Raw genomic sequence first — 26,200 nt, forward strand, 5'->3', positions numbered from 1 at the left:
AGACACTCTCAGCTATGGTTTGGCACTTTATGCAAATTATATAAAGTTCTAAATATATGTATTGTACTTATATTTGCCATGAGTCAGGTTCATGTATTTCCTTCTGCAGACCGTCAGTTTCATATTTGGGAATATAAACACTTTAAGAAAATTGTTTCTTACCTGGGGTTTAGTCTTTTTCAATTTGATTACTTTTGCATTTGCGGGTATTAGTCCCGCGGGTGCGTCAAATGTTAGACTTTATTGCGTCATTTTTGGCGCAAAATTTTTTGGCGTGGGAAATTACGTTTTTGACGCAACTATGTCATTTCCGGCGTTATACGTGACGTCGAGACTTTTCACACGGCGGCGTCATTAGTGACGCAAGTGTGTCATTTACGGTCATTTTTGGCGCCAAAAAAGTTTACGTTATGTTGTGCGTCATACTTGGCGTTCTACCAAAGTTAAGTGCATTTGTTGTAAAATTTGTAGAAATTATTCCACCGAATGTCATTTGTAATAGTTGTCATGATAAACTTTTACATGCAGATAGTGTTTCAATCAGTAATAGTACATTGCCAGTTGCAGTTCCTTCAACTTCTAATGTGCATGATATACCTGTAAATTTTAAAGAATTTGTTTCTGAATCTATTATGAAGGCTTTGTCTGCATTTCCACCTTATAATAAACGTAAAAGGTCTTTTAAAACTTCTCATTTAGCTCATTTCAAATGACAAACAACATAATAATTCATCCTCTTCTGATGAGGATCTATCTGAAACAGAAGATCCTTCCTCAGATATTGACACTGACAAATCTACTTATTTATTAAAAATAGAGTATATGCGTTCTTTATTAAAAGAAGTGTTAATTACTTTGGATATTGAGGTAACCAGTCCTATTGACGTTCAGTCTAATAAACGTTTAAATGCTGTTTTTAAACCTCCTGTGGTTTCTTCAGGTGTTTTTCCCATTCATGAGGCTATTTCTGATATGATTTCTAGGGAATGGAATAAGCCAGGTACTTCCTTTATTCCTTCTTCAAGGTTTAAGAGATTGTATCCTTTACCAGCAAAATCTATAGAGTTTTGGGAAAAAATCCCCAAAGTTGATGGGGCTATTTCTACTCTTGCTAAACGTACCACTATTCCTATGGAAGATAGCACTTCCTTTAAGGATCCTTTAGATAGGAAGCTTGAATCTTATCTAAGGAAGGCCTATTTATATTCAGGTCATCTTCTCAGACCTGCTATTTCTTTGGGTGATGTTGCGGCTGCATCAACTTTCTGATTGGAAAATTTAGCACAACATGAATTGGATTCTGACATATCTAGCATTGTTCGCCTACTGCAACATGCTAATCATTTTATTTGTGATGCCATTTTTGATATTATCAAAATTGATGTTAGATCCATGGGGCCCATTTATCAAAGGGCTTGCGGACCTGATCCGACACTGCGGATCAGGTCCGCAAGACCTCGCTAAATGCGGAGAGCAATACGCTCTCCACATTTAACATTGCACCAGCAGCTCACAAGAGCTGCTGGTGCAACGCCGCCCCCTGCTGACTCGCGGCCAATCGGCCGCCAGCAGGGAGCTGTCAATCAACCCGATCGTATTCGATCGGGTTGATTTCCGGCGGTTCCTGTCCGCCTGCTCAGAGCAGGCGGACAGGGTTATGAAGCAGCGGTCTTTAGACCGCTGCTTCATAACTTGTGTTTCTGGCGAGTCTGAAGACTCGCCAGAAACACGGCCCTTCAAGCTCCATACGGAGCTTGATAAATGGGCCTGCATGTCTTTAGCTGTATTAGCTAGAAGAGCTTTGTGGCTTAAATCTTGGAATGCTGATAGGACATCTAAATTTAGATTACTATCTCTTTCTTTCCAAGGTAATAATTTATTTGGTTCTCAGTTGGATTCTATTATTTCAACTATCACTGGAGGAAAAGGAGTTTTTTTGCCTCAGGATAAAAAACCTAAGGGTAAATCTAAGGCTTCTAACCGTTTTCGTTCCTTTCGTCAGAATAAGGAACAAAAACTCAATCCTCCTCCCAAGGAATCTGCTTCCAGTTGGAAGCCTTCCTCAAATTGGAATAAATCCAAGCCATTTAGGAAACCAAAGTCTGCCCCTAAGTCCGCATGAAGGTGCGGCCCTCATTCCAGCTCAGCTGGTAGGGGGCAGATTAAGGGTTTTCAAGGATTTTTGGATAAAATCTATCCAAAATCATTGGATTCAGAGCATTGTCTCTCAAGGGTATCGAATAGGATTCAAAGTAAGACCTCCTGTGAGAAAATTTTTTCTCTCACACATTCCTGTAAATCCAGTAAAAGCTGAGGCTTTTCTGAAGTGTGTTTCAGACCTGGAGTCTTCAGGGGTAATCATGCCAGTTCCTCCTCAGGAACAAGGTTTGGGATTTTATTCAAACCTTTTCATTGTACCAAAGAAAGAAAATTTGTTCAGACCAGTTCTGGATCTAAAAATTTTGAATCGTTATGCAAGAGTACCAACTTTCAAGATGGTGACTATAAGGACTATTCTGCCTTTTGTTCAGCAAGGACATTATATGTCCACAATAGACTTGCAGGATGCATACCTTCATATTCTGATTCATCCAGAACACTATCAGTTTCTGAGATTCTCTTTTCTAGACAAGCATTACCAATTTGTTGCTCTTCCATTTGGCCTAGCAACAGCTCCAAGAATCTTTTCAAAGGTTCTGGTTGCCCTACTATCTGTAATCAGAGAACAGGGTATTGCGGTGTTTCCTTATTTGGACGATATCTTGGTACTAGCTCAGTCTTTACATACTGCAGAATCTCACACGAATCAACTAGTGTTGTTTCTTCGGAAACATGGTTGGAGGATCAATTTACCAAAAAGTTTCTTGATTCCTCAGACAAGGGTCACCTTTTTAGGCTTCCAGATAGATTCAGTGTCCATGACTCTGTCTCTAACAGACAAGAGACGTTTAAGATTGGTCGCAGCATGTCGGCTCCTTCAGTCTCAGTCATTCCCTTCAGTGGCTATGTGCATGGAAGTTTTAGGTCTCATGACTGCAGCATCGGACGCAATCCCCTTTGCTCGTTTTCACATGAGACCTCTACAGCTTTGTATGCTGAATCAATGGTGCAGGGATTATACAAAGATATCACAATTAATATCCTTGAATCCCAATGTACGACACTCTCTGACATGGTGGATAGATCACCATTGTTTGGTTCAAGGGGCTTCTTTTGTTCGCCCAACCTGGACTGTGATCTCAACAGATGCAAGTCTTTCAGGTTGGGGAGCTGTTTGGGGATCTCTGACAGCACAAGGGGTTTGGAAATCTCAAGAGGCGAGATTACCAATAAATATTTTAGAACTCCGTGCAATTCTCAGGGCTCTTCAGTTCTGGCCCCTGCTAAAGAGAGAACCGTTCATTTGTTTTCAGACAGACAATATCACAACTGTGGCTTATGTCAATCATCAGGGTGGGACTCACAGTCCCCAAGCTATGAAAGAAGTATCTTGGATACTTGCTTGGGCGGAATCCAGCTCCTGTCTAATCTCTGCGGTGCATATCCCAGGTGTAGACAATTGGGAGGCGGATTATCTCAGCCGCCAGACTTTACATCCAGGGGAGTGGTCTCTCCATCCAGATGTATTTTCTCAGATTGTTCAAATGTGGGTTCTTCCAGAGATAGATCTGATGGCCTCTCATCTAAACAAGAAACTTCCCAGATACCTGTCCAGGTCCAGGGATGTTCGGGCGGAAGCAGCGGATGCGCTGACACTTCCTTGGTGTTATCATCCTGCTTACATCTACCCACCTCTAGTTCTCCTTCCAAGAGTAATCCCCAAAATCATAATGGAACAGTCTTTTGTGTTGCTGGTGGCTCCAGCATGGCCACACAGGTTTTGGTATGCGGATCTGGTTCGGATGTCCAGTTGACCGCCTTGGCCACTTCCGTTACGGCTGGACCTACTTTCTCAAGGTCCGTTTTTCCATCAGGATCTCAAATCATTAAATTTGAAGGTATGGAAATTGAACGCTTAGTTCTAAGTCATAGAGGTTTCTCTGACTCAGTGATTAATACTATGTTACAAGCTCGTAAATCTGTCTCTAGAAAGATATATTATAGAGTTTGGAAGACTTACATTTCATGGTGTTCTTCTCCATAAATTCTCCTGGCATTCTTTAAGAATTCCTAGAATTTTACAGTTTCTTCAGGATGGTTTGCATAAGGGTTTGTCTGCAAGTTCCTTGAAAGGACAAATCTCCGCTCTTTCTGTTTTATTTCACAGAAAGATTGCTATACTTCCTGATATACACTGTTTTGTACAACAGATGTGAGTCTTTCAGGTTGGGGAGCTGTTTGGGGGTCTCTGACAGCACAAGGGGTTTGGAAATCTCAAGAGGCGAGATTACCAATAAATATTTTAGAACTCCGTGCAATTCTCAGGGCTCTTCAGTTCTGGCCTCTACTAAAGAGAGAACCGTTCATTTGTTTTCAGACAGACAATATCACACTGTGGCTTATGTCAATCATCAGGGTAGGACTCACATTCCCCAAGCTATGAAAGAAGTATCTTGGATACTTGCTTGGGCGGAATCCAGCTCCTGTCTAATCTCTGCGGTGCATATCCCAGGTGTAGACAATTGGGAGGCGGATTATTACATCCAGGGGAGTGGTCTCTCCATCCAGATGTGTTTTCTCAGATTGTTCAGATGTGGGGGCTTCCAGAGATAGATCTCATGGCCTCTAATCTAAACAAGAAACTTCCCAGATACCAGTCCAGGTCCAGGGATGTTCAGGCGGAAGCAGTGGATGCGCTGACACTTCCTTGGTGTTATCAACCTGCTTACATCTTCCCGCCTCTAGTTCTCCTTCCAAGAGTGATTTCCAAAATCATCATGGAACAGTCTTTTGTGTTGCTGGTGGCTCCAGCATGGCCACACAGGTTTTGGTATGCGAATCTGGTTCGGATGTCCAGTTGCCCGCCTTGGCCACTTCCTTCACGGCCGGACCTACTATCTCAAGGTCCGTTTTTCCATCAGGATCTCAAATCATTAAATTTGAAGGTATGGAAATTGAACGCTTAGTTCTAAGTCATAGAGGTTTCTCTGATTCAGTGATTAATACTATGTTACAAGCTCGTAAATCTGTCTCTAGAAAGATTTATTATAGATTTTGGAAGACTTACATTTCATGGTGTTCTTCTCATAATTTCTCCTGGCATTCTTTTAGAATTCCTAGAATTTTGCAGTTTCTTCAGGATGGTTTGGATAAGGGTTTTTCTGCAAGTTCCTTGAAAGGCCAAATCTCCGCTCTTTCTGTTTTATTTCACAGAAAAATTGCTATACTTCCTGATATACACTGTTTTATACAGGCTTTAGTTTGTATTAAGCCTGTCATTAAGTCAGTTTCTCCTCCTTGGAGTCTTAATTTGGTTCTGAGGGCTTTACAGGCTCCTCCATTTGAACCTATGCATTCTTTGGACATTAAACTACTTTCTTGGAAAGTGTTGTTCCTTTTGGCTATCTCTTCTGCTAGAAGAGTTTCTGAGCTATCTGCTGATTTTTCATCAAGATAAGGCAGTTTTGCAGACTTCTTTTCAATTTTTACCTAAGGTTGTGAATTCTAACAACATTAGTAGAGAAATTGTTGTCCCTTCTTTATGTCCTAATCCTAAGAATTCTTTGGAGAGATCCTTACATTCTTTGGATGTGGTAAGAGCTTTGAAATATTATGTGGAAGCTACTAAAAATGTCAGGAAGACTTCTAGTCTATTTGTTTTATTTTCTGGTCCTAGGAAAGGTCAGAAAGCTTCTGCTATTTCCTTGGCTTCTTGGTTGAAACTTTTGATTCATCAAGCTTATTTGGAGTCGGGTCAAACCCCGCCTCAGAGAATTACAGCTCATTCTACTAGATCAGTCTCTACTTCATGGGCTTTTAAGAATGAAGCTTCAGTTGATCAGATTTGCAAAGCAGCCACTCTTTGCATACATTTACTAAATTCTACCATTTTGATATATTTGCTTCTTCGGAAGCAGTTTTTGGTAGAAAAGTTCTTCACTACACCCACAATTCAGTTTAACGAATAGCCAAGCAGTGGGGTGATAAAGAAAGGAGTAGAAAGCATCAACAAAGGAAATTTGGAAATAATTGTGCTTTATACAAAAAATCATAACCACCATAAAAAGGATGGGCCTCCTGGACTCTTGCCAATATGAAAGAAATGAATTTATCAGGTAAGTTCTTACATAAATTATGTTTTCTTTCATGTAATTGGCAAGAGTCCATGAGGCCCACCCTTTTTATGGTGGTTATGATTTTTTGTATAAAGCACAATTATTTCCAAATTTCCTTTGTTGATGCTTTCTACTCCTTTTTTTATCACCCCACTGCTTGGCTATTCGTTAAACTGAATTGTGGGTGTGGTGAGGGGTGTATTTATAGGCATTTTGAGGTTTGGGAAACTTTGCCCCTCCTGGTAGGATTGTATATCCCATATGTCACTAGCTCATGGACTCTTGCCAATATGAAAGAAATGAATTTATCAGGTAAGTTCTTACATAAATTATGTTTTCTTTTACAAAATGACGAGTCCACGGCCCACCCAGTTATTTTAAGACAGATTTTTTTTTTATTTTTTTTTTAAACTTCAGTCACCTCTGCACCTTTTTAGCCTTTACTTTTCTCTTCCTATAACCTTCGGCCGAATGACTGGAGGTGGAGGGGAAGGGAGGGGCTATATATACAGCTCTGCTATGGTGCTCTTTGCCACTTCCTGTTAGCAGGAGGTTAATATCCCACAAGTAAGGATAAAATCCATGGACTCGTCATATCGTAAAAGAAAGTAATTTATCAGGTAAGCATAAATTTAGTTTTTTTATTGCAAATAGGTCTCATCGGTGCGGTATTGAACACCTTATTTCAGGCGATTTAAGTAAAATTTCTCAAATTTGATGTTTCTTTCTTGCTTTTGAAAACCAGAGTTTTAGCTGCCGTTCTTTTACAATTCCAAGAATTCTTATTGCAAGTTGGTTTGGAAACTAACAGATCTGCTTTTATATTTCTGCTTTGCCTTTTTGATACTACTTGAAAATTGCTAAGTGTTTTGACCTCAAGGCTTTGATCAGGCTTAGGGACAGATGATCTAAAGCTCTCTGCTCAGGCGAGATGATCTAAGAAATCTCATCAGTACAGTGAGGCTTCTCAAAAAAAATTAGAAACACAAACTTTTTATCTTTAGAGATGTTTATATTACTATGTAATGTTTTTTTATGTGAATGAGACACCACTATATTACAATCTAATGTATAAAAAAATCCAAAAGATTTTGTGTGATTTCTCTCCATGCCAGCAAGGTTTTTGATCATCAGGCCCTTCGTAAGGATATAGGCACTCTAGTGCCTAAACCAATTTTTCCTCTTTGGAACATTACATTTATTTTTTACAAGCTTTTTAGGTTTCTATATTTGCATGCTTTGGACATTTAGCTTCTGTCTTAGAAATTGTTGCTGCTTTTAGCAATATCTTATGCTGGAGGACTTTCTGTTTTTTTTTTTTTTTTTGTTGTAGTTTTTTTAACCTCCTGTGATTTTTCTGACATCATCAATCAGGAGATTATAGCTCATCTCCTTGTCTTAATCAAAATAATTAATTTGATGTTCTCTTACTTAATTTAGATATTATAAGAGCAATTCTACTTTCAATTTACAAAAGTTTTTAGACAATCCTTTAATTTGTTTGTCCCTTGGTCCTCGTATATATATAAGGACGTCCTTAGTGCAGGATTGGGCTATTATAAATAATATCAAATGCAGCTGCAGAATTATTTGTTTATTTTAATATATATTTATCTTGCAAGGTTTATCCAGTCCACGGATTCATCCTTACTTGTGGGATATTCTCCTTCCCTACAGAAAGTGGCAAAGATAGCACACAGCAGAGCTGTCCATATAGCTCCCCCCTAGCTCCACCCCCCAGTCATTCTCTTTGCCGCGTTAACTCACTAGGTTCTCTCTCAGGGAGGGTAAAGTGAATGTGGTGTTAGAATTGTAGTTTTATATCTTCAATCAAGAGTTTGTTATTTTTAAATGGTACCGGTTTGTACTATTTACTCTCTAGCAGAAAAGTGATGAAGATTTCTACTGAGAGGAAAATGATTTTAGCACGTTGTAACTAAAATCCACTGCTGTTCCCACACAGGACTGAGGAGTACCAGAAAACTTCAGTTGGGGGGAACAGTTTGCAGGCTTGACTACAATGAGGTATGTTCAGTCATTTTTTTCTAGACAAGACTGAGATAATGCTAGAAGACTGACAATATCCCCATGTGGGGAGGGTAAGCTATGTTCTGAGACTTAGTATAGAATTGAATGCTTACATGACAGGGCTAAATAGGCTGGTTGACACTAAGGCAGGGTAATCGATTATTTATTAAAAAATACTCATTGGAGACACCTTTTTAGGCACTTTGGAGTGTTTTACTGGGGTTATTATCCACATGGCATAAATTTAGTCACTTAGAAGTAATTTTTGTAGGCCTCACAACTCCGGAGTGGAGTGGGAGAGGCCTAATTTCGCGCCTCAGATGCGCACTTAGAATTGAGAGACTGTTTCATGCTGCTTAACATGGAGGGTCCAGCTGCTGATTGAGGGCCTAGAAGAAGCTTTATTTCCCCAAAACTGATCCCTAAGGGCAGGTAGGGCCACAGTAGTAAGCTGTGGCAAGGTGCTGTAGTTTGTTAACCGGTTGTTGGCATTAGGCTGCTCCGGTTCGGGCATTAAGGGGTTAATCGTTCTGAAACTTGCTGTGCAATCTTATTAAAGCCTTAGGTACATACTGTGAAAATTTCAAAAGGATTGGTGCATTTTTCACTGTTTTATAAAATTGTGTGCTCTTTTTATTTCTTAAAGGCACAGTAAAGTTTTTTTCAAATTGTGTTTTTTATTTGATTAAAGTGTTTTCCAAGCTTGCTTGTGTATGCTACTAGTCTGTTAAACATGTCTGACACTAAGGAAAATCCTTGTTCAATGTGTTTAGAAGCCATGGTGGAACCCCCTCTCAGAATGTGTCCCAATTGCACTAATATGTCTATACACTTTAAATATCATATTGTTGCACTTAAAAATGTGGCCCAAGATGATTCTCAGACTGAAGGTAATGAGGATAGTCCGTCTACCTCTCCCCATGTGTCACAACCAGTTACGGCCGCGCAAGGGACGCTTAGTGCCTCTAGTGTGTCTGCCCCTATTACATTGCAACAACTAGCGACAGTTATGGATAATTCCCTTGCTGCCTTTCTATCCAAACTGCCAGTTTTTCCTACAAAGCGTAATAGCTCTGTTTTAAGAACAGATTATGAGCAGTCTGAAGCTTTGGTAGCCTTATCTGATGTACCCTCACAACGCTCTGAAATGGAGGTGAGGGATTTGATGTCTGAGGGAGAAATTTCCGATTCAGGAAAGGTTTCTCATCGGGCAGAGTCAGATTCATTAGCATTTAAGTTTAAATTGGAACACCTCCGCGTTTTGCTCAGGGAGGTATTAGCTACTCTAGATGATTGTGACCCTATGGTGGTCCCCGAGAAGTTGCGTTAAATGGACAAGTACCTAGAGGTTCCTGTATACACTGATGCATTTCCGATCCCTAAGAGGATTGCGGATATTGTTACTAGGGAGTGGGATAGACCAGGTGTCTCTTTTGTCCCCCCACCTATTTTTAAGAAAATGGTCCCCATAACTGACCCTCGGCGGCACTCGTGGCAGACAGTCCCTAAGGTAGAGGGGGCTGTTTCAACACTTGCTAAGCGCACAACCATACCAATTGAAGACAGTTGTGTTTTTAAAGATCCTATGGATAAAAAGTTAGGTTTACTTAAGAAAATCTTTGCTCAACAAGGCTTTCTTCTCCAACCTATTGCCTGCATTGTTCCTGTAACTACTGCAGCAGCTTTCTGGTTTGAAGCGCTGGAGGAGTCGCTCCAGACGGAGACCTCATATGACGAAATTATGGATAGAATTAAGGCTCTAAAGCTGGCTAATTCATTTATCACAGATGCCGCTTTGCAATTAGCTAAGTTGGCGGCAAAAAATTCAGGCTTCGCCATTATGGCACGCAGAGCGCTTTGGCTCAAGTCATGGTCGGCCGATGTGTCGTCAAAATCCAAATTGTTAAATATCCCTTTCAAGGGAAAGACCCTTTTCGGGCCAGAATTTAAAGAGATTATTTCAGAAATCACCGGGGAAAGGGCCATGCTCTCCCCCAGGACAAGCCTTTTATGGCTAAAAACAAAGCTAGTTTTCGTTCCTTTCCTAATTTCAGGAGCGGTCCCGCTTCAGCCTCTACAGCTGCAAAGCAAGAGGGTAACGCAACCTGGAAGCCTTATCAGGGCTGGAACAAGGGTAAACAGGCCAAAAAGCCTGCAGCTGCTACCAAGACAGCATGACGGGGTAGCCCCCGATCCGGAACCGGATCTAGTAGGGGGCAGACTTTCTCTCTTCGCTCAGGCCTGGGCAAGAGATGTTCTCGATCACTGGGCTTTAGAGATTGTTACCCAGGGATATCTTCTAGAATTCAAGGACTCCCCTCCAAGGGGAAGGTTCCATATTTCTCGTCTGTCTACAGACACGACAAAGAAAGAGGCGTTCTTACGCTGTGTAGAAGACCTAGACTCAATGGGAGTGATCCACCCAGTTCCAATTGCGGAACAAGGGTTGGGGTTTTACTCAAGCCTGTTTGTGGTTCCCAAAAAAGAAGGAACTTTCAGACCAATCCTGGATCTCAAATTTCTAAACAAATTCCTCAGAGTCTCATCATTCAAGATGGAGACCATTCGGACAATCTTACCTATGATCCAGGAAGGTCAATATATGACTACCGTGGATCTAAAGGATGCGTACCTGCATATCTCAATACACAAAGATCATCATCAGTTCCTCCGGTTCGCTTTTCTAGACGAGCATTACCAGTTTGTGGCTCTTCCATTCGGTTTAGCCACTGCTCCCAGAATTTTCACAAATGTGCTAGGGTCCCTTCTGGCGGTTCTAAGACCGCGGGGCATAGCAGTGGCGCCTTATTTGGACGACATCTTAATTCAGGCGCCTTCTTTTCACAGAGCCAAGGCTCACACGGAGATTGTATTGGCCTTTTTAAGGTCTCACGGGTGGAAGGTGAACATCAAAAAGAGTTCCCTGTCCCCACTCACAGGGGTTCCCTTCCTAGGAACACCAATAGATTCGGTAGAAATGAAAATATTTCTGACGGAGATCAGAAAGTTGAAACTTTTAACTACTTGCCGAGTTCTTCATTCCATTCCTCGGCCATCTGTAGCTCAAACTGAGGGCGATTTTCAACTCACTTCAGGCATGGCCTCACCTAGCTGCGGCCAAATTCATAAGATTCCAGTCGGACAACATTACGACTGTAGCTTACTTCAATCATCAGGGGGGATGAGGGAAGTAACCAAAATAATCAGGTGGGCGGAGGCCCACTCCTGCCATCTCTCAGCAATTCACATCCCAGGTGTAGACAACTGGGAGGCGGATTTTCTAAGTCGTCAGACTTTTCACCCGGGGGAGTGGGAACTCCACCCGGAGGTATTTGCCCAGCTGACTCAGCTATGGGGCATTCCAGAGTTGGACCTGATGGCGTCCCGTCAGAACACCAAGCTTCCTCTCTACGGATCCAGGTCCCGGGACCCCAAGGTGGCATTGATAGATGCTTTAGTAGCGCCTTGGTCCTTCAATCTGGCTTATGTTTTCCCACCGTTTCCTCTTCTCCCTCGTCTGGTCGCCAGAATCAAGCAGGAGAAGGCGTCAGTGATTTTGATAGCGCCTGCATGGCCACGCAGGACTTGGTATGCAGACCTAGTGGACATGTCATCTGTTCCACCATGGACACTGCCATTGAGGCAGGACCTTCTAATACAGGGTCCATTCAAGCATCCAAATCTAGTTTCTCTGCGTCTGACTGCTTGGAGATTGAACGCTTGATTCTATCAAAGCATGGTTTCTCTGAGTCAGTTATTGATACTCTGATTCAGGCTAGAAAGCCTGTCACTAGGAAAATCTACCATAAGATATGGTGGAAATATCTTTGTTGGTGTGAATCCAAGGGTTACTCATGGAGTAGGATTAGGATTCCCAGGATATTGTCTTTCTCCAAGACGGTTTGGAGAAAGGATTGTCGGCTAGTTCTTTAAAGGGACAGATATCTGCTCTGTCTATCCTTTTGCACAAGCGTCTGGCAGAGGTACCGGACGTTCAAGTGTTTGCACAGGCTTTAGTCAGAATCAAGCCTGTCTATAAACCTGTGGCTCCGCCATGGAGTCTAAATCTAGTTCTTTCAGTTCTTCAAGGGGTTCCGTTTGAACCTTTACATTCCATAGATATTAAGTTGTTATCTTGGAAAGTTTTTTGTTTTTGGTAGCTATCTCTTCTGCTCGAAGAGTCTCAGAATTATATGCCTTACAGTGTGAACCACCTTATCTGGTGTTCCACGCAGATAGTTTTGCGTACCAAACCTGGTTTTCTTCCTAAAGTTGTTTCTAACAAGAATATTAACAAGGAAATAGTTGTTCCTTCTCTGTGTCCTAACCCATCTTCGAAGAAGGAACGTCTTTTGCATAATCTTGATGTAGTTTGTGCTTTAAAGTTCGATTTACAAGCAACTAAGGATTTCAGACAAACATCTTCTTTGTTTGTTATCTATTCTGGTAAGAGAAGTCAGAAAGCGACTGCTACCTCTCTTTCCTTTTGGCTGAAAAGCATCATCCGTTTGGCCTATGAGACTGCTGGCCAGCAGCCTCCTGAAAGAATTACTGCTCATTCTACCAGAGCAGTGGCTTCCACATGGGCTTTCAAAAATGAGGCTTCTGTTGAACAGATTTGTAAGGCAGCGACTTGGTCTTCACTGCATACGTTTGCCAAATTTTAAAAATTCGATACTTTTGCTTCTTCGGAGGCTATTTTTGGGAGAAAGGTTTTGCAAGCAGTGGTGCCTTCCATTTAAGGTACCTGTCTTGTTCCCTCCCTTCATCCGTGTCCTAAAGCTTTGGTATTGGTATCCCACAAGTAAGGATGAATCCGTGGACTGGATACACCTTGCAAGAGAAAACAGAATTTATGCTTACCTGATAAATTACTTTCTCTTGCGGTGTATCCAGTCCACGGCCCGCCATGGCAATTAAGTCAGGTATATAAAAAAAACAATTTATAAATAAAAAATTTGTTTAAACTACAGTCACCACTGCACCCTATGGTTTCTCCTTTGGCTTCTTAACCTTTGGTCGAATGACTGGGGGGTGGAGCTAGGGGGGAGCTATATGGACAGCTCTGCTGTGTGCTCTCTTTGCCACTTCCTGTAGGGAAGGAGAATATCCCACAAGTAAGGATGAATCCGTGGACTGGATACACCGCAAGAGAAAGTAATTTATCAGGTAAGCATAAATTCTGTTTTTTCAGATTTTGTTTCTTTCTCATAACAATTTTAGCTGGTTCTTAGGTTTTGGGATTTTCTTCTTACATTTGTCTTTCCAAAATATAGCAGCTGGTGCCGTATAAAAGTTTACTGGTTCTACACATTAAGTTTTTTTCTTTAAGTCCATTTTTGTTTTTTTGATTGCATTTTACTCCTTCCATGCTTTTTGCCTTCTTTATTTGTTCTAACTGCCATCACCATGGCTGAACTGTATCATTTCTTTATCTGAAGACGAAGTTACTCAGTCTTGAATCACTTTAAGAAGGATTGAGATGGCCTGTGAAGTATTTTACAGAGATAGAATAGCTGTACCACAAGAGTAAAAAGGCAGACAGCTCCATTCTTTTCAGATCACTGCCAATCCCTGTCTACTGTTTCTGGTAGGCTAAGCACAAAGATCTTGTGGTTTTGCAAGATTACTGGCATTTTAAAGCTGCATAAAGCAAATTTTCTACATACAAGTACAAACTTTTTGTAACATTACTCCATTAATGTTGTAATAAAAAAAGCACTAAGCTTTCGGCAACTTTGTTTATTGCCAAATATGGAAGAAGGCGGCCACTTGCAGCATTTTCTCTTTTTGGAGCCGGATTTATTCTTGCGAATGTGCAAAATCTTGATTTGCACTGATCTTAGTGTGTTGCACTTTCACAAGAATAAATCCGGCTCCAAAAAGAGCTGAATACTGAAAGCAGCTGCCGCCTTCCACAATCAGCAGTAAACGAAACTGCTGAATTCACATATCTACTAAGCAGTGGTATAGACTTAATAAAATCATTGCAATACGTATTATTCTTTTTATTATTTTTTTAAATTTTATTTGTGCAGTGTCCATTTCTTATCTGTATGATGTCATTAAACTTCCAGAGTTGGTTTTGTATTAAGTGAATAGACTAGACCAACACGGAGTCTCATGCTCGGAGCTGGCAGAATAAAAAATGCTCCAATTTTATGACACTGGGGGCAGGGGCTACAGTGAGAAATTCTTAGTGCTAATTTTGTTTGCTGTTTTTTTTACGCAATTTGTTTCTTTTTATGTTTACTTTGAGAGCACCGTTTAATATTTTTCAATTCTAAATAAAAAAAAATAGAAATAAACATAACACTAAATGATTCAAGAGCTAGATGTCTTTACAGATGTTGAGTATGACCATGTTTGCTAATGTTTACTAAGTTTCTAATTACATTTACTCAGCTGGATGATAACAATTTATGGCGTTTTTGTGAGAAAAGTCATAACTGTTTGTATTAGGTACTCGTAGTAGGATGTTCCTTTGTCTAAACCAAAACCTCTATCAACATAGTTAATAAAAAATAAGATTACTTACCAGAATAAAGCTCTTGAGAATATTTATATTACATTTCTTAATTTTGACATTTAGAATAGTAAACATTTGCAATCTGAGCATTCCAAAAATGTCTTAAAGGGACAGTCTATTCAAAATTAAACTATAATGATTCCGATAGGGCATGTAATTTTAAACAACTTTCCAATTTACTTTTAGCATCAAATTTGCTTTGTTCTCTTGATATTCTTTGTTAAAAGCTAAAAATATTTAGGCTCATACACCAATCTCTAAGCCCTTGAAGACCGCCTCTTATCTGAGGGCATTTTGACAGTTTTTTTCACAGCTATAGGGCGTTAGGTGTGCCATATTGATAATATTGTGCTCACGCACGTGGAGTTACCTAGGAGTCAGCACTTATTGGCTAAAATGCATGTCTGTCAAAAGAACTAAAATAAGGGGGCAGTCTGCAGAGGCTTAGATACAAGGTAATCACAGAGGTAAATAGTATATTCATTTAGAGGTTTAAAGGTTATAAAGTATGTTAATATAACCATGTTGGTTGTGCAAAGCTGGGGAATGTGTATAAAAAGGCATTTTCTATCTTTTTAAACAATAACAATTTTTGTGTTGACTGTCCCTTTAAACTATAAAAATAAATTTCCCCATAGCATATCACTTGGAGCTTTACTGATGGACATTTAGCATTTCCAGTCAAATCTATTTTAACTATAAAAAATATGAAAAAAACAAACAAAAAATCCCATCCTATTTAACCCCTGTTGACCTACACATGCCCATTGGTAAGAGAAATAACTATTTTTTTATCAAAATAAGAGAAAGCATAATATTTTATATTCAAGCATTAGCAGTCTGATAGTCGCTGTTCTGACAAAATATTTTCAGTTGTGTATTAGGATCTGGGCAGCAGTATTCAGTGCGCAGCTCTAAATGGAGGTGGTGAAATGGTAATTGGACAATATTTTAGATGGTTTAATTGAAACTCTTTTTACCACTCTTATTTGTCATTTGAATTATTTTTGTATATAATATATATCACATCATTTAAATGAAAATGTATTAATGCACTAAATCATTGTTTTCTCCAGAGTTAAAGCTGCTCAGACTGAATTAGGCCGACAGATCTTAGCTGATTTTGAGGAAGCTTTCCCATCACAAGGCACTAAGGTCAGTTACTGCAGAGACCATGATATAGTATGGAATGTTTACAATTGGATTCAGTAACATAGGGTTATCCAGCATAAGACCTAAGGGCCATAGTGCAGCCTTCCAGTATATTTTATCTTGCCCAGTAGCCTTATTACTCCTCCAGTACTCAGAATTCTCTAGTTCCCTGCAACTGAATAATATATGTTTCCTCTGTATGCATCTATTGTTTGTAGTTATCTGTATTTATATGTACGGTTGCTGAGCATGATTCTCTAAATATTAATTTTGAAAAAGTTTAAATAAAATAATTCTTAAGAAATAATCTTTCTTAAATTTGTTTGTGGCTGCATGTACGACATTATTTGTTTGACCCTATTCTTACAGGTTAATGATGTGTGCGTGTAATATTAATACAGGTTATGTCCTGGTTTATTGTAAACAAGAAAATCAAATATCTGCCTTGTACAAAATAAAGCACTGAGCATTTCTAAGAAAGTTTTATTACAGAATGTAACAGTGCACTGCTATGTAAAAATAAAAATTGCTCAATCTTATAGCTTTCTTTTTAACGTTTTGCCAGCGGCCTGGTGGACCCAGTAACGTCCTGCGCGATGCCTGCTTGGTTGCCAATGTTCTGGATTCACGGATTAAGCAAGAGATCATCAAGAAGTTCATCAGACAGCATCTCTCTGAATACCTGGTGCTTTTCCAGGAAAATCAAGATGTAAGCATGTCCGTTACACAACGGATTTACATGATCACACTCGCACATGTGTGAAATTAAATACATACAAATAAGCTACATGTTCATTTACTGTTTCACTTTTAAATGTGGGAGGGCAAAAAGTGCTTTAAATTTCTTAATTTTATTTCTTAATCTAATATAGGGATTAATAACCATCATTTGGCTAATCTAAAAATGTATTTACAACTATCCCCCTACAATTTAATGGTACATTTTGTAGATAAATGATTAGTTTGTCATTGACCCCATAACATTTTTTTAATATTTTTAATGTGCTCTACTAGAATAGTCAAAATGTGGTTCTTAGACCCAAAGTAAAATGTAAAAAGAGGTGGTCTTTTTCTAAATGTATGTGTGTGTGTGTCTAGTTTTGCAAGAAATTAAGATGCAATGGCCAAACTCCCCCTTGGCTTATTTGGAGGAACCAATCCAGACTTGTTACTGGACTAGACTAGACTCACCATTTTGTTAGCTAAAAACTTTATTTTTGTTGTATTTTATAACTTCTGCTGAGTCAGTTTGGTACATGTATGTGGCATGGTTAGGCTTGTGAAGTCTGCAGTGTGCACTTTTTAACTTTAAATAAAAAAAGCAACAAAAAACAATTTTTAGAATTAAAAACCATTAAAATACAGGAAAGAAGTACAGAATAAATTAAGAAATAATACAGATTTTTTATATTACAATCTCAAAGTGCTTTGTGTCATTTTAACTCTTCATTTTTGCTTTTAGGGCTTAGGCAGTGAAGCATGCAGAAATAGTACAGACAGGGAGGCCCACGCTATTACAGGGCTATATATTACTTTGCTGTCTTTAAGGGGTTAAATGATCATTTGAAAAATAAGATTTTCTGTTGTTGTTAGTGGGGTTTTTTTTTTTTTTTAAATGGTGGTTGAGTGAGGACTTGCCATACATGGTTCCTCTATAAATATATAACTAAATATATTTATTTTTTTATATAACTTTTTCATAGTGGGTTTTGTTAGGTATAGGGGCCTGAACTAAGAAATATCAATATTTAATTTCTTAAATTTTGCTTTATTTTGTAAAATGTTAAATAATAAGTGGTGTTGAGTATTAGTTTTTCTTTAATAATAGTACTGGGGTTAAAAAATGGAACTGATGCTTCAAAAAACGGTTTTCTTTCATAAGACATTGCTTGTGGGATTATGCTCCAGTTCACTAGGAGGAGGAAGAAACACCCTTATATGCCAGAGCTTAAACACTGAATTGCAGTTTCTGCTTCTCAATAAGCGTTGATAACAATATGTTGATCCCCTGGATGGGTAATCCACTGATAATTTAATCCCTTCCCAGTATGATTTGTAAGGATGTTCTAGTGTGTCCCCTGCTCTGCTGTGTACCTCATGTGCTGAGTCTGCTCTTAAACCATAGTGTTTAGAATGTTTGCAGTCAACAAAGGGTTTATCCAGAGGGGCTCTACTGAACAAATCCCCTAAATTTAAAGAATATATTCACTGTGCTATTACTGAGTTGAGGGCAGCCTCTAGCAGTTAAACACAGAGCTATCTGTCTAAATATACCAGAGGGAAGAGGGTAGGCTTGAGTATATTCACATTTCTTTTTAATGACACAATGAGTCCAATGATCATCTTAATTACTACTGGGAATACCACTCCTGCCCTGCAGGAGGCAGCAAAGAGCACCACAGTAAAGCTGTTCAATATCACCTTCCTTCCCTCCCAACCCAGCCATTCTCTTTGCCTACATTAAGTGCAAGGAGTTGGTAAATTAGGTGCTAGAAAAGATTCTTCAATCAAGAGTTTATTATTTTTAAAAGTAATGCAAGATTGTGCTGCTTGTCCTAGGTTGTAGCCGTAGTCAATATCAGTCTCTTTAGTAGCAATGGGAACTTGTGGGACATACTTCTCACTGCGCCTCCCATATTGATGCTGCCCTAACTCTGAAAAACTGAGAAGTCTTACTCAGTCCTTTCTTCTTGTCACAGGTCCATGTGAGGGAGAGGACATCTCAAACCTGGGACCTGCCTTGCTGTCAGGCAGAAGAGAAGGTATGTGCTAACTTTAATTTTCTGGGAAATATCAGACAGAAAAAGTTGGGCACACTACTTCATATGAGGAATATAAGGATTCCTTTATTAATAAATGGGCACTTTATTTTATAATACATGTATTCTCCTTGTTATCAGGAAACACTATCGGACAGCAGAGTTGCAGGCACTAGGGCTGGTAACGTTTTTGGCAGTGAATATATCTCTTACCTTATTAGTATTCAGCACGGGAGATTGTTACTTTGGCTACGCCCACGATGGGCGGGACTAGAGGAGGCGGCTATAGTGTATGCATGCCTTTATTCACTTCACTTCCGACAACGGAGGGTGAGCTCTTATGTGACCCTTTTTTACAATGCGCAGTTAATAACTCACATACGCATTTAGACAGAGGCTGTACTTTCTGCTGATACCAGTACCGGATCTGATTGCGTGGAAACGGCTCCTGCTTAGAGGTTTCAGCGGTCAGGTAGACACCTCAGCAAAGGATTGCTGAGGTGTAGAGGTGCTTTGCAGAGTTATTTTAGCTTCCTAGCCTGTCTACCCTTAATAAAGAATCAAATAGAGAAAAAGTTACCGTTTAAAATTTAAAGGGACAGTAACGTTTTTTTTGGATATGTGAATTTATCAAAAGATTTTTACTTTTACTGAAAAATTGTTTCATTGTGAGTAAAGATGGACCAAGAGGCCCTACAAAATGTCAGTTGTTCGTTATGTTTTGAGGCCAATGTGGCACCACCAATCCCTTTCTATTCCTCATGTATTGAGGAATAGAAACTACAGGGATAAAAAAAAATTCTGAGCCAACATTTTCTAAAGAGGATGCTGTCCATGAATCTAATGGCAATGTTCAATTTATGCCGCAGCTTTCTCCTCAAGCATCCCAAACTTTACCGCCCTCACATGCAGTGCCCTGCGCTTTCTCTCTAGCTCCCGCTGGAGTTACTTTAAAAGACATCGCTTCTCTCATGTCTTCTGCCGTTTCAGATGCGTTGTCTGCTTTCCCAATGTTGCAGGGAAAGCGCAAGAGTAAAATCAGACATTCAGTAAGCGAGGTTTCAGACGCAGCTGTTGCTATTTCAGATGTCCCCTAATAGAAGCCTGAGGAGGAGGATACCGTAGTAGCATCTGAAGTTGAAATTTCAGATTCTGACAGTGTAATTCCTCTTGCTGATACTGAAGTTGTATCCTTCAGCTTTAAGCTAGAACACCTCCGTCTGTTACTTAAGGAGGTTTTAGCTACTCTGGATGATAGTCACTCCACAGTCGTCGTTAATCCCAAGAAACCCAGTAAACTGAACAAATATTTTGAGGTACCTTCCTCCATGGAGGTTTTTCCGGTACCAGACCGAGCCTCTGAGATCATTGCTAAGGAGTGGGAGAGACCGGGTATACCTTTTTTCCACATCTCCTATATTTAAAAAGATGTTTCCCATAGCTGACTCGGTTAAGGAGGCTTGGCAAACAGTCCCCAAGGTGGAAGGAGCTGTTTCCACCTTAGCTAAGAGAACTACTATACCCATAGAGGATAGTTGTGCTTTCAAAGATCCTATGGATAAAAAATTAGAGGGGTTACTCAAAAAGATGTTTGTACACCAGGGCTTACAATGGCAGACAGCTGTGTGCATTGCTACCGTCACTAGTGCGGCGGCATATTGGTTTGATGCGTTGTCTGATGCTATCATGACAGAAACTCCCCTGGATGAAATCCAGGATAGGATAAAAGCTCTTAAATTGGCTAATTCCTTTATTACGGATGCTTTCTCCAACATAGGTGTGTCCGGTCCACGGCGTCATCCTTACTTGTGGGATATTCTCTTCCCCAACAGGAAATGGCAAAGAGCCCAGCAAAGCTGGTCATATGATCCCTCCTAGGCTCCGCCTACCCCAGTCATTCTCTTTGCCGTTGCACAGGCAACATCTCCATGGAGATGGCTAAGAGTTTTTTTGGTGTTTAAATGAGACAGGACCTTCTTGTTCAAGGTCCATTCGAACATCCGAATCTGGTTTCCCTCCAACTGACTGCTTGGAGATTGAACGCTTGATTTTATCAAAGCGTGGGTTTTCAGATTCTGTAATAGATACTCTGATTCAGGCTAGAAAGCCTGTAACTAGAAAAATTTACCATAAGATATGGAAAAAATATATCTGTTGGTGTGAATCTAAAGGATTCCCCTGGAACAAGATAAAAATTCCTAAGATTCTATCCTTTCTACAAGAAGGTTTGGAGAAAGGATTATCTGCAAGTTCTCTGAAGGGACAGATCTCTGCGTTATCTGTTTTACTTCACAAAAGGCTGGCAGCTGTGCCAGACGTTCAAGCGTTTGTTCAGGCTCTGGTTAGAATCAAGCCTGTTTACAGACCTTTGACTCCTCCCTGGAGTCTTAATCTAGTTCTTTCAGTTCTTCAAGGGGTTCCGTTTGAACCCTTACATTCCGTAGATATTAAGTTATTATCTTGGAAAGTTTTGTTTTTGGTTGCAATTTCTTCTGCTAGAAGAGTTTCTGAGTTATCTGCTCTGCAGTGTTCTCCGCCCTATCTGGTGTTCCATGCAGCTAAGGTGGTTTTGCGTACTAAGCCTGGTTTTCTTCCGAAAGTTGTTTCCAACAAGAATATTAACCAGGAGATAGTTGTACCTTCTTTGTGTCCGAATCCAGTTTCAAAGAAGGAACGTTTGTTACACAATTTGGACGTGGTCCGTGCTCTAAAATTCTATTTAGAGGCCACTAAAGATTTCAGACAAACATCTTCTTTGTTTGTTGTTTATTCTGGTAAAAGGAGAGGTCAAAAGGCAACTTCTACCTCTCTTTCTTTTTGGCTTAAAAGCATTATCCGATTGGCTTATGAGACTGCCGGACGGCAGCCTCCTGAAAGAATCACAGCTCATTCCACTAGGGCTGTGGCTTCCACATGGGCCTTCAAGAACGAGGCTTCTGTTGACCAGATATGTAAGGCAGCGACTTGGTCTTCACTGCACACTTTTGCCAAATTTTACAAATTTGATACTTTTGCTTCTTCAGAGGCTATTTTTGGGAGAAAGGTTTTGCAAGCCGTGGTGCCTTCCATTTAGGTGACCTGATTTGCTCCCTCCCTTCATCCGTGTCCTAAAGCTTTGGTATTGGTTCCCACAAGTAAGGATGACGCCGTGGACCGGACACACCTATGTTGGAGAAAACAGAATTTATGCTTACCTGATAAATTACTTTCTCCAACGGTGTGTCCGGTCCACGGCCCGCCCTGGTTTTTTTAATCAGGTCTGATGAATTATTTTCTCTAACTACAGTCACCACGGTATCATATGGTTTCTCCTATGCATATTTCCTCCTGTACGTCGGTCGAATGACTGGGGTAGGCGGAGCCTAGGACGGATCATATGACCAGCTTTGCTGGGCTCTTTGCCATTTCCTGTTGGGGAAGAGAATATCCCACAAGTAAGGATGACGCCGTGGACCGGACACACCGTTGGAGAAAGTAATTTATCAGGTAAGCATAAATTCTGTTTTCCTTCAAGTTATCAAACTGGGAGCAAAGATTTCGGGTTTTTCTGTTCTAGCTCGCAGAGCCCTATGGTTAAAACCTTGGTCTGCGGATGTATCCTCTAAGTCTAAGCTGTTAGCGATTCCTTACAAGGGGAAGACCTTGTTTGGACCTGGCTTGACTGTAATTATCTCTGATATTACGGGAGGTAAGGGTCATCTTCTCCCTCAGGATAAGAGAAACAAAAAAAAGAGATGACAGAGTAATTTTCGTTCCTTTTGAAATTTCAAGGGAAATTCTTCCTCTTCCGCCTCCAAGCAGGAACAGTCTAAACCTTCATGGAGACCAAATCAGTCTTGGAATAAGAGAAAACAATCCAAGAAGCCTGCTATTGAATCAAAGACAGCATGAAGGGACTGCCCCCGATCCGGGACCGGATCTTGTAGGGGGCAGACTTTCCTTCTTCACTCAGGCTTGGGTTTGAGATGTTCAGTATCCCTGGGCAGTAGAAATAGTGTCCCAGGGATACAAACTAAAGTTCAAAAGTTTTCCTCCCAGAGGCAGGTTTTTGCGTTCAAGATTATCTGCAGACCAGACAAAAAGAGAGGCGTTCTTACACTGTGTAGGAGACCTCTCCGACCTGGGAGTGATTGTTCCTGTTCCGATACAGGAACAGGGTCTGGGATTTTATTCCAATCTGTTCGTGGTTCCCAAAAATGAGGGAACCTTCAGGCCTATTTTAGATCTCAAGAGTCTAAACAAATTCCTCAGAGTACCATCCTTCAAGATGGAAACTATTCGTTCCATTCTCCCTTTGGTCCAAGAGGGTCAATTTATGACAACTGTGGATTTAAAGGACGCGTACTTGCATGTTCCCATTCACAAGGATCATCACAAGTTTCTAAGGTTTGCCTTTCTAGACAAACCCTTCCAATTCGGTCTTGCCACAGCTCCCAAAATTTTCTCAAAGGTTCTGGGATCGCTGTTGGCGGTGCTTTGGTTACGGGGCATTGCATTGGCGCCCTATCTGGACGACATCCTGGTCCAGGCGCCATACTTTCAACAAGCAAGATCCCACATGGAAATGTTATCCTTCCTGCGATCTCACGGATGGAAGGTAAATTTGGAAGAGAGTTCCTCAGTTCCAAATACAAGGGTAACTTTCTTAGGAACCATAATAGATTCCCTATCAATGAAGATTTTTCTGACAGAAGTCAGGAAATCAAAGATTTTCTATACTTGTCTAGCTCTTCAGTCCACTCCTCGGCTGTCAGTGGCTCAGTGCATGGAGGTAATCGGGCTGATGGTAGTGGCAATGGACATCATCCCGTTTGCTCGGTTCCATCTCAGACCTCTGCAGTTAAACATGCTCAGGCAATGGAATGGAGATTATGCAGATTTGTCTCCTCGAATACTTCTGGAGCAGGAGACAAGGGATTCTCTTCAATGGTGGTTGTCTCAGGACCATCTCTCCCAGGGTACGTGCTTTCGCAGACCATCTTGGGTGATTGTGACAACAGACGCCAGCCTTCTAGGATGGGGAGCAGTCTGGGGCTCTCTAAAGGCTTAGGGATTTTGGACTCATTCAGAGTCTGTACCTATAAATATTCTGGAACTGAGAGTGCTCTACTGGCCTGGCCCCAGTTAGCCTTGGTCCAGTTTATCATGTTCCAGTCGGACAACATAACTTCAGTGGCTTACATCAATCATCAGGGAGGAACAAGGAGTTCCTTAGCGATGACGGAGGTAACCAAAATAATTCATTGGACGGAAACCCACTCTTCCTGTCTGTCGGCGATCCACATCCCAGGGGTGGACAACTGGGAGGCGGACTTCCTGAGCAGGTAGACCTTTCATCCGGGGGAGTGGGAACTCCATCCAGAAGTCTTTTCCAGCCTGATTCTCGAATGGGGTCAGCCGGAATTGGATCTCATTGCATCTCGGCAGAATGCCAAGCTTCCGAGGTCCAGTGACCCTCAGGCGGTACTGATAGATGCCCTGGCGGTACCTTGGACCTTCAGTCTAGCATACCTATTTCCTCAGTTTGCTCTTCTTCCTCGGGATATTGCTCGAATTAAGCAGGAGAGGGCCTCAGTGATCCTAATTGCACCGGCTTGGCCTCGCAGGATTTGGTATGCAGATCTGGTGGACATGTCATCTCTTCCACCTTGGAGACTTCCGTTGAGGAAGGACCTTCTAATTCAAGGGCCCTTCCTTCACCCAAATTTAGTTTCTCTGAAGCTGACTGCTTGAAGATTGGACGCTTAATTTTATCCAAGCGGGGCTTTTCAGAATCAGTCATAGAGACCATGATTCAGGTTCGTAAACCTGTAACTAGAAAGATTTACCATAAGATATTGCATAAATATCTATATTGGTGTGAATCCAAGGGTTACTCCTGGAGTAGAGTTAGGATTCCTAGAATTTTGTCCTTCTCCAAGAGGGTTTGGAGAAAGGATTGTCGACAAGTTTCCTAAAGGGTCAAATTTCTTCCTGATCTATTTTGTTACACAAACGTCTGGCAGATGTTTCAGATTTGCAATCTTTTTGTCAGGCCTTGGTCAGAATCAGGCCTGTGTTCAAACCAGTTACTCCTCCATGGAGTCTTAATTTGGTTCTCAAAGTTCTTCAAGGGGGCTCCGTTTGAGCCTATGCATTCCTTAGATATTAAGTTGTTATCTTGGAAAGTTTTATTTCTTGTTGCTATTTCTTCTGCTCGCAGAGTGTCAGAGCTCTCGGCTTTGCAGTATGAGTCCCCTTACCTTATTATTCATTCAGATAAGGTAGTTTTACGTACTAAATTAGGATTTCTTCCTAAGGTTGTTTCTGATCAGAACCTTAATCAGGAGATTGTCGTTCCTTCCTTGTGTCCTAATCCTACCTCTCAGAAGGAACGGCTTCTGCACAATTTGGACGTGGTTCGTGCCTTAACGTTTTACCTGCAGGCGACTAAGGATTTTTATCAGTCTTCTGCTTTGTTAGTGTTTTTTTTTTTCAGGGAAATGTAAGGGTCAGAAAGCTATGGCTACTTGTCTTTCTTTTTGGCTGAAGAGTATCATACGTTTTGCATATGAGACTGCTGGACAGCAGCCTCCAGAGAGAGTTAAGGCTCATTCCACGAGGGCTGTTGCTTCCTCATGGGCATTCAAGAATGAAGCTTCTGTGGAACAGATTTGCAAGGCTGCAACTTGGTTCTCTCTTTACACTTTTTAAAAATTCTATAAATTTGACACTTTTTTGCCTCGGCTGAGGCCGCTTTTGGGAGAAAGGTTCTTCAAGCAGTGGTGCCTTCCGTTTAGGTTCCCTGTCTTGTCCCTCCCGTATCATCTGTGTACTCTAGCTAGGGTATTGATTCCCAGTAGTAATTAAGATGATCCGTGGTTTACCTGATAAATTAGTTTATTTTTTGACACAATGAGTGCACGTCCCGCCCTGTTTTTGAAAGACAGGTTGTTGGTTATTATAAACTTCAGACACCTCTGCACCTTGTTACTTCCTTTCTCTCCTTTACTTCGGTCTAATGACTGGGTTGGGAGGGAAGGGAGGTGATATTTAACAGCTTTGCTGTGGTGCTCTTTGCGCCTCCTGCAGGGCAGGAGTGGTATTCCCAGTAGTAATTAAGATGATCTTTGGACTCGTCGTGTCATTAAAAAGAAATGTGAATACGCTCAAGCCTACCCTCTTCCCTCTGGAGTATTTAGACAGATAGCTCTGTGTTTAACTGCTAGAGGCTGCCCTCAACTCAGTAATAGCACAGTGAATATATTCTTTAAATTTAGGGGATTTGTTCAGTAGAGCCCCTCTGGATAAACCCTTTGTTGACTGCAAACATTCTAAACACTATGGTTTAAGAGCAGTGCTGCGTCACCCTGTCTAGGACTAGGCAGACTCTGCACATGAGGTACACAGCAGAGCAGAAGAAACACCAGAACATCCTTACAAATCATTAAGATGATCCGTGGACTCATTGTGTCAAAAATGAAATGAATTTATTAGGTAAGCATACATTTTCTTTTTATTGGGAGGTTGCTTTGGAA

General features: G+C 40.8%; 1 protein-coding gene across 1 annotated transcript in view; it reads left to right on the forward strand.

Annotated features, from left to right (window-relative positions):
- Positions 1 to 26,200, forward strand: part of VPS53 (VPS53 subunit of GARP complex) — an 833,787-nt gene that overhangs the window by 371,561 nt on the left and 436,026 nt on the right. The window contains exons 8-9 of the mRNA XM_053707376.1: positions 15,849 to 15,927; positions 16,490 to 16,633. Of these exons, the coding sequence (XP_053563351.1) occupies positions 15,849 to 15,927; positions 16,490 to 16,633 (223 nt within the window). The remainder of the gene's footprint in view (positions 1 to 15,848; positions 15,928 to 16,489; positions 16,634 to 26,200) is intronic.

The sequence above is a fragment of the Bombina bombina genome, chromosome 3 (assembly GCF_027579735.1).
Source record: "Bombina bombina isolate aBomBom1 chromosome 3, aBomBom1.pri, whole genome shotgun sequence".
NCBI classification, from domain to species: domain Eukaryota; kingdom Metazoa; phylum Chordata; class Amphibia; order Anura; family Bombinatoridae; genus Bombina; species Bombina bombina.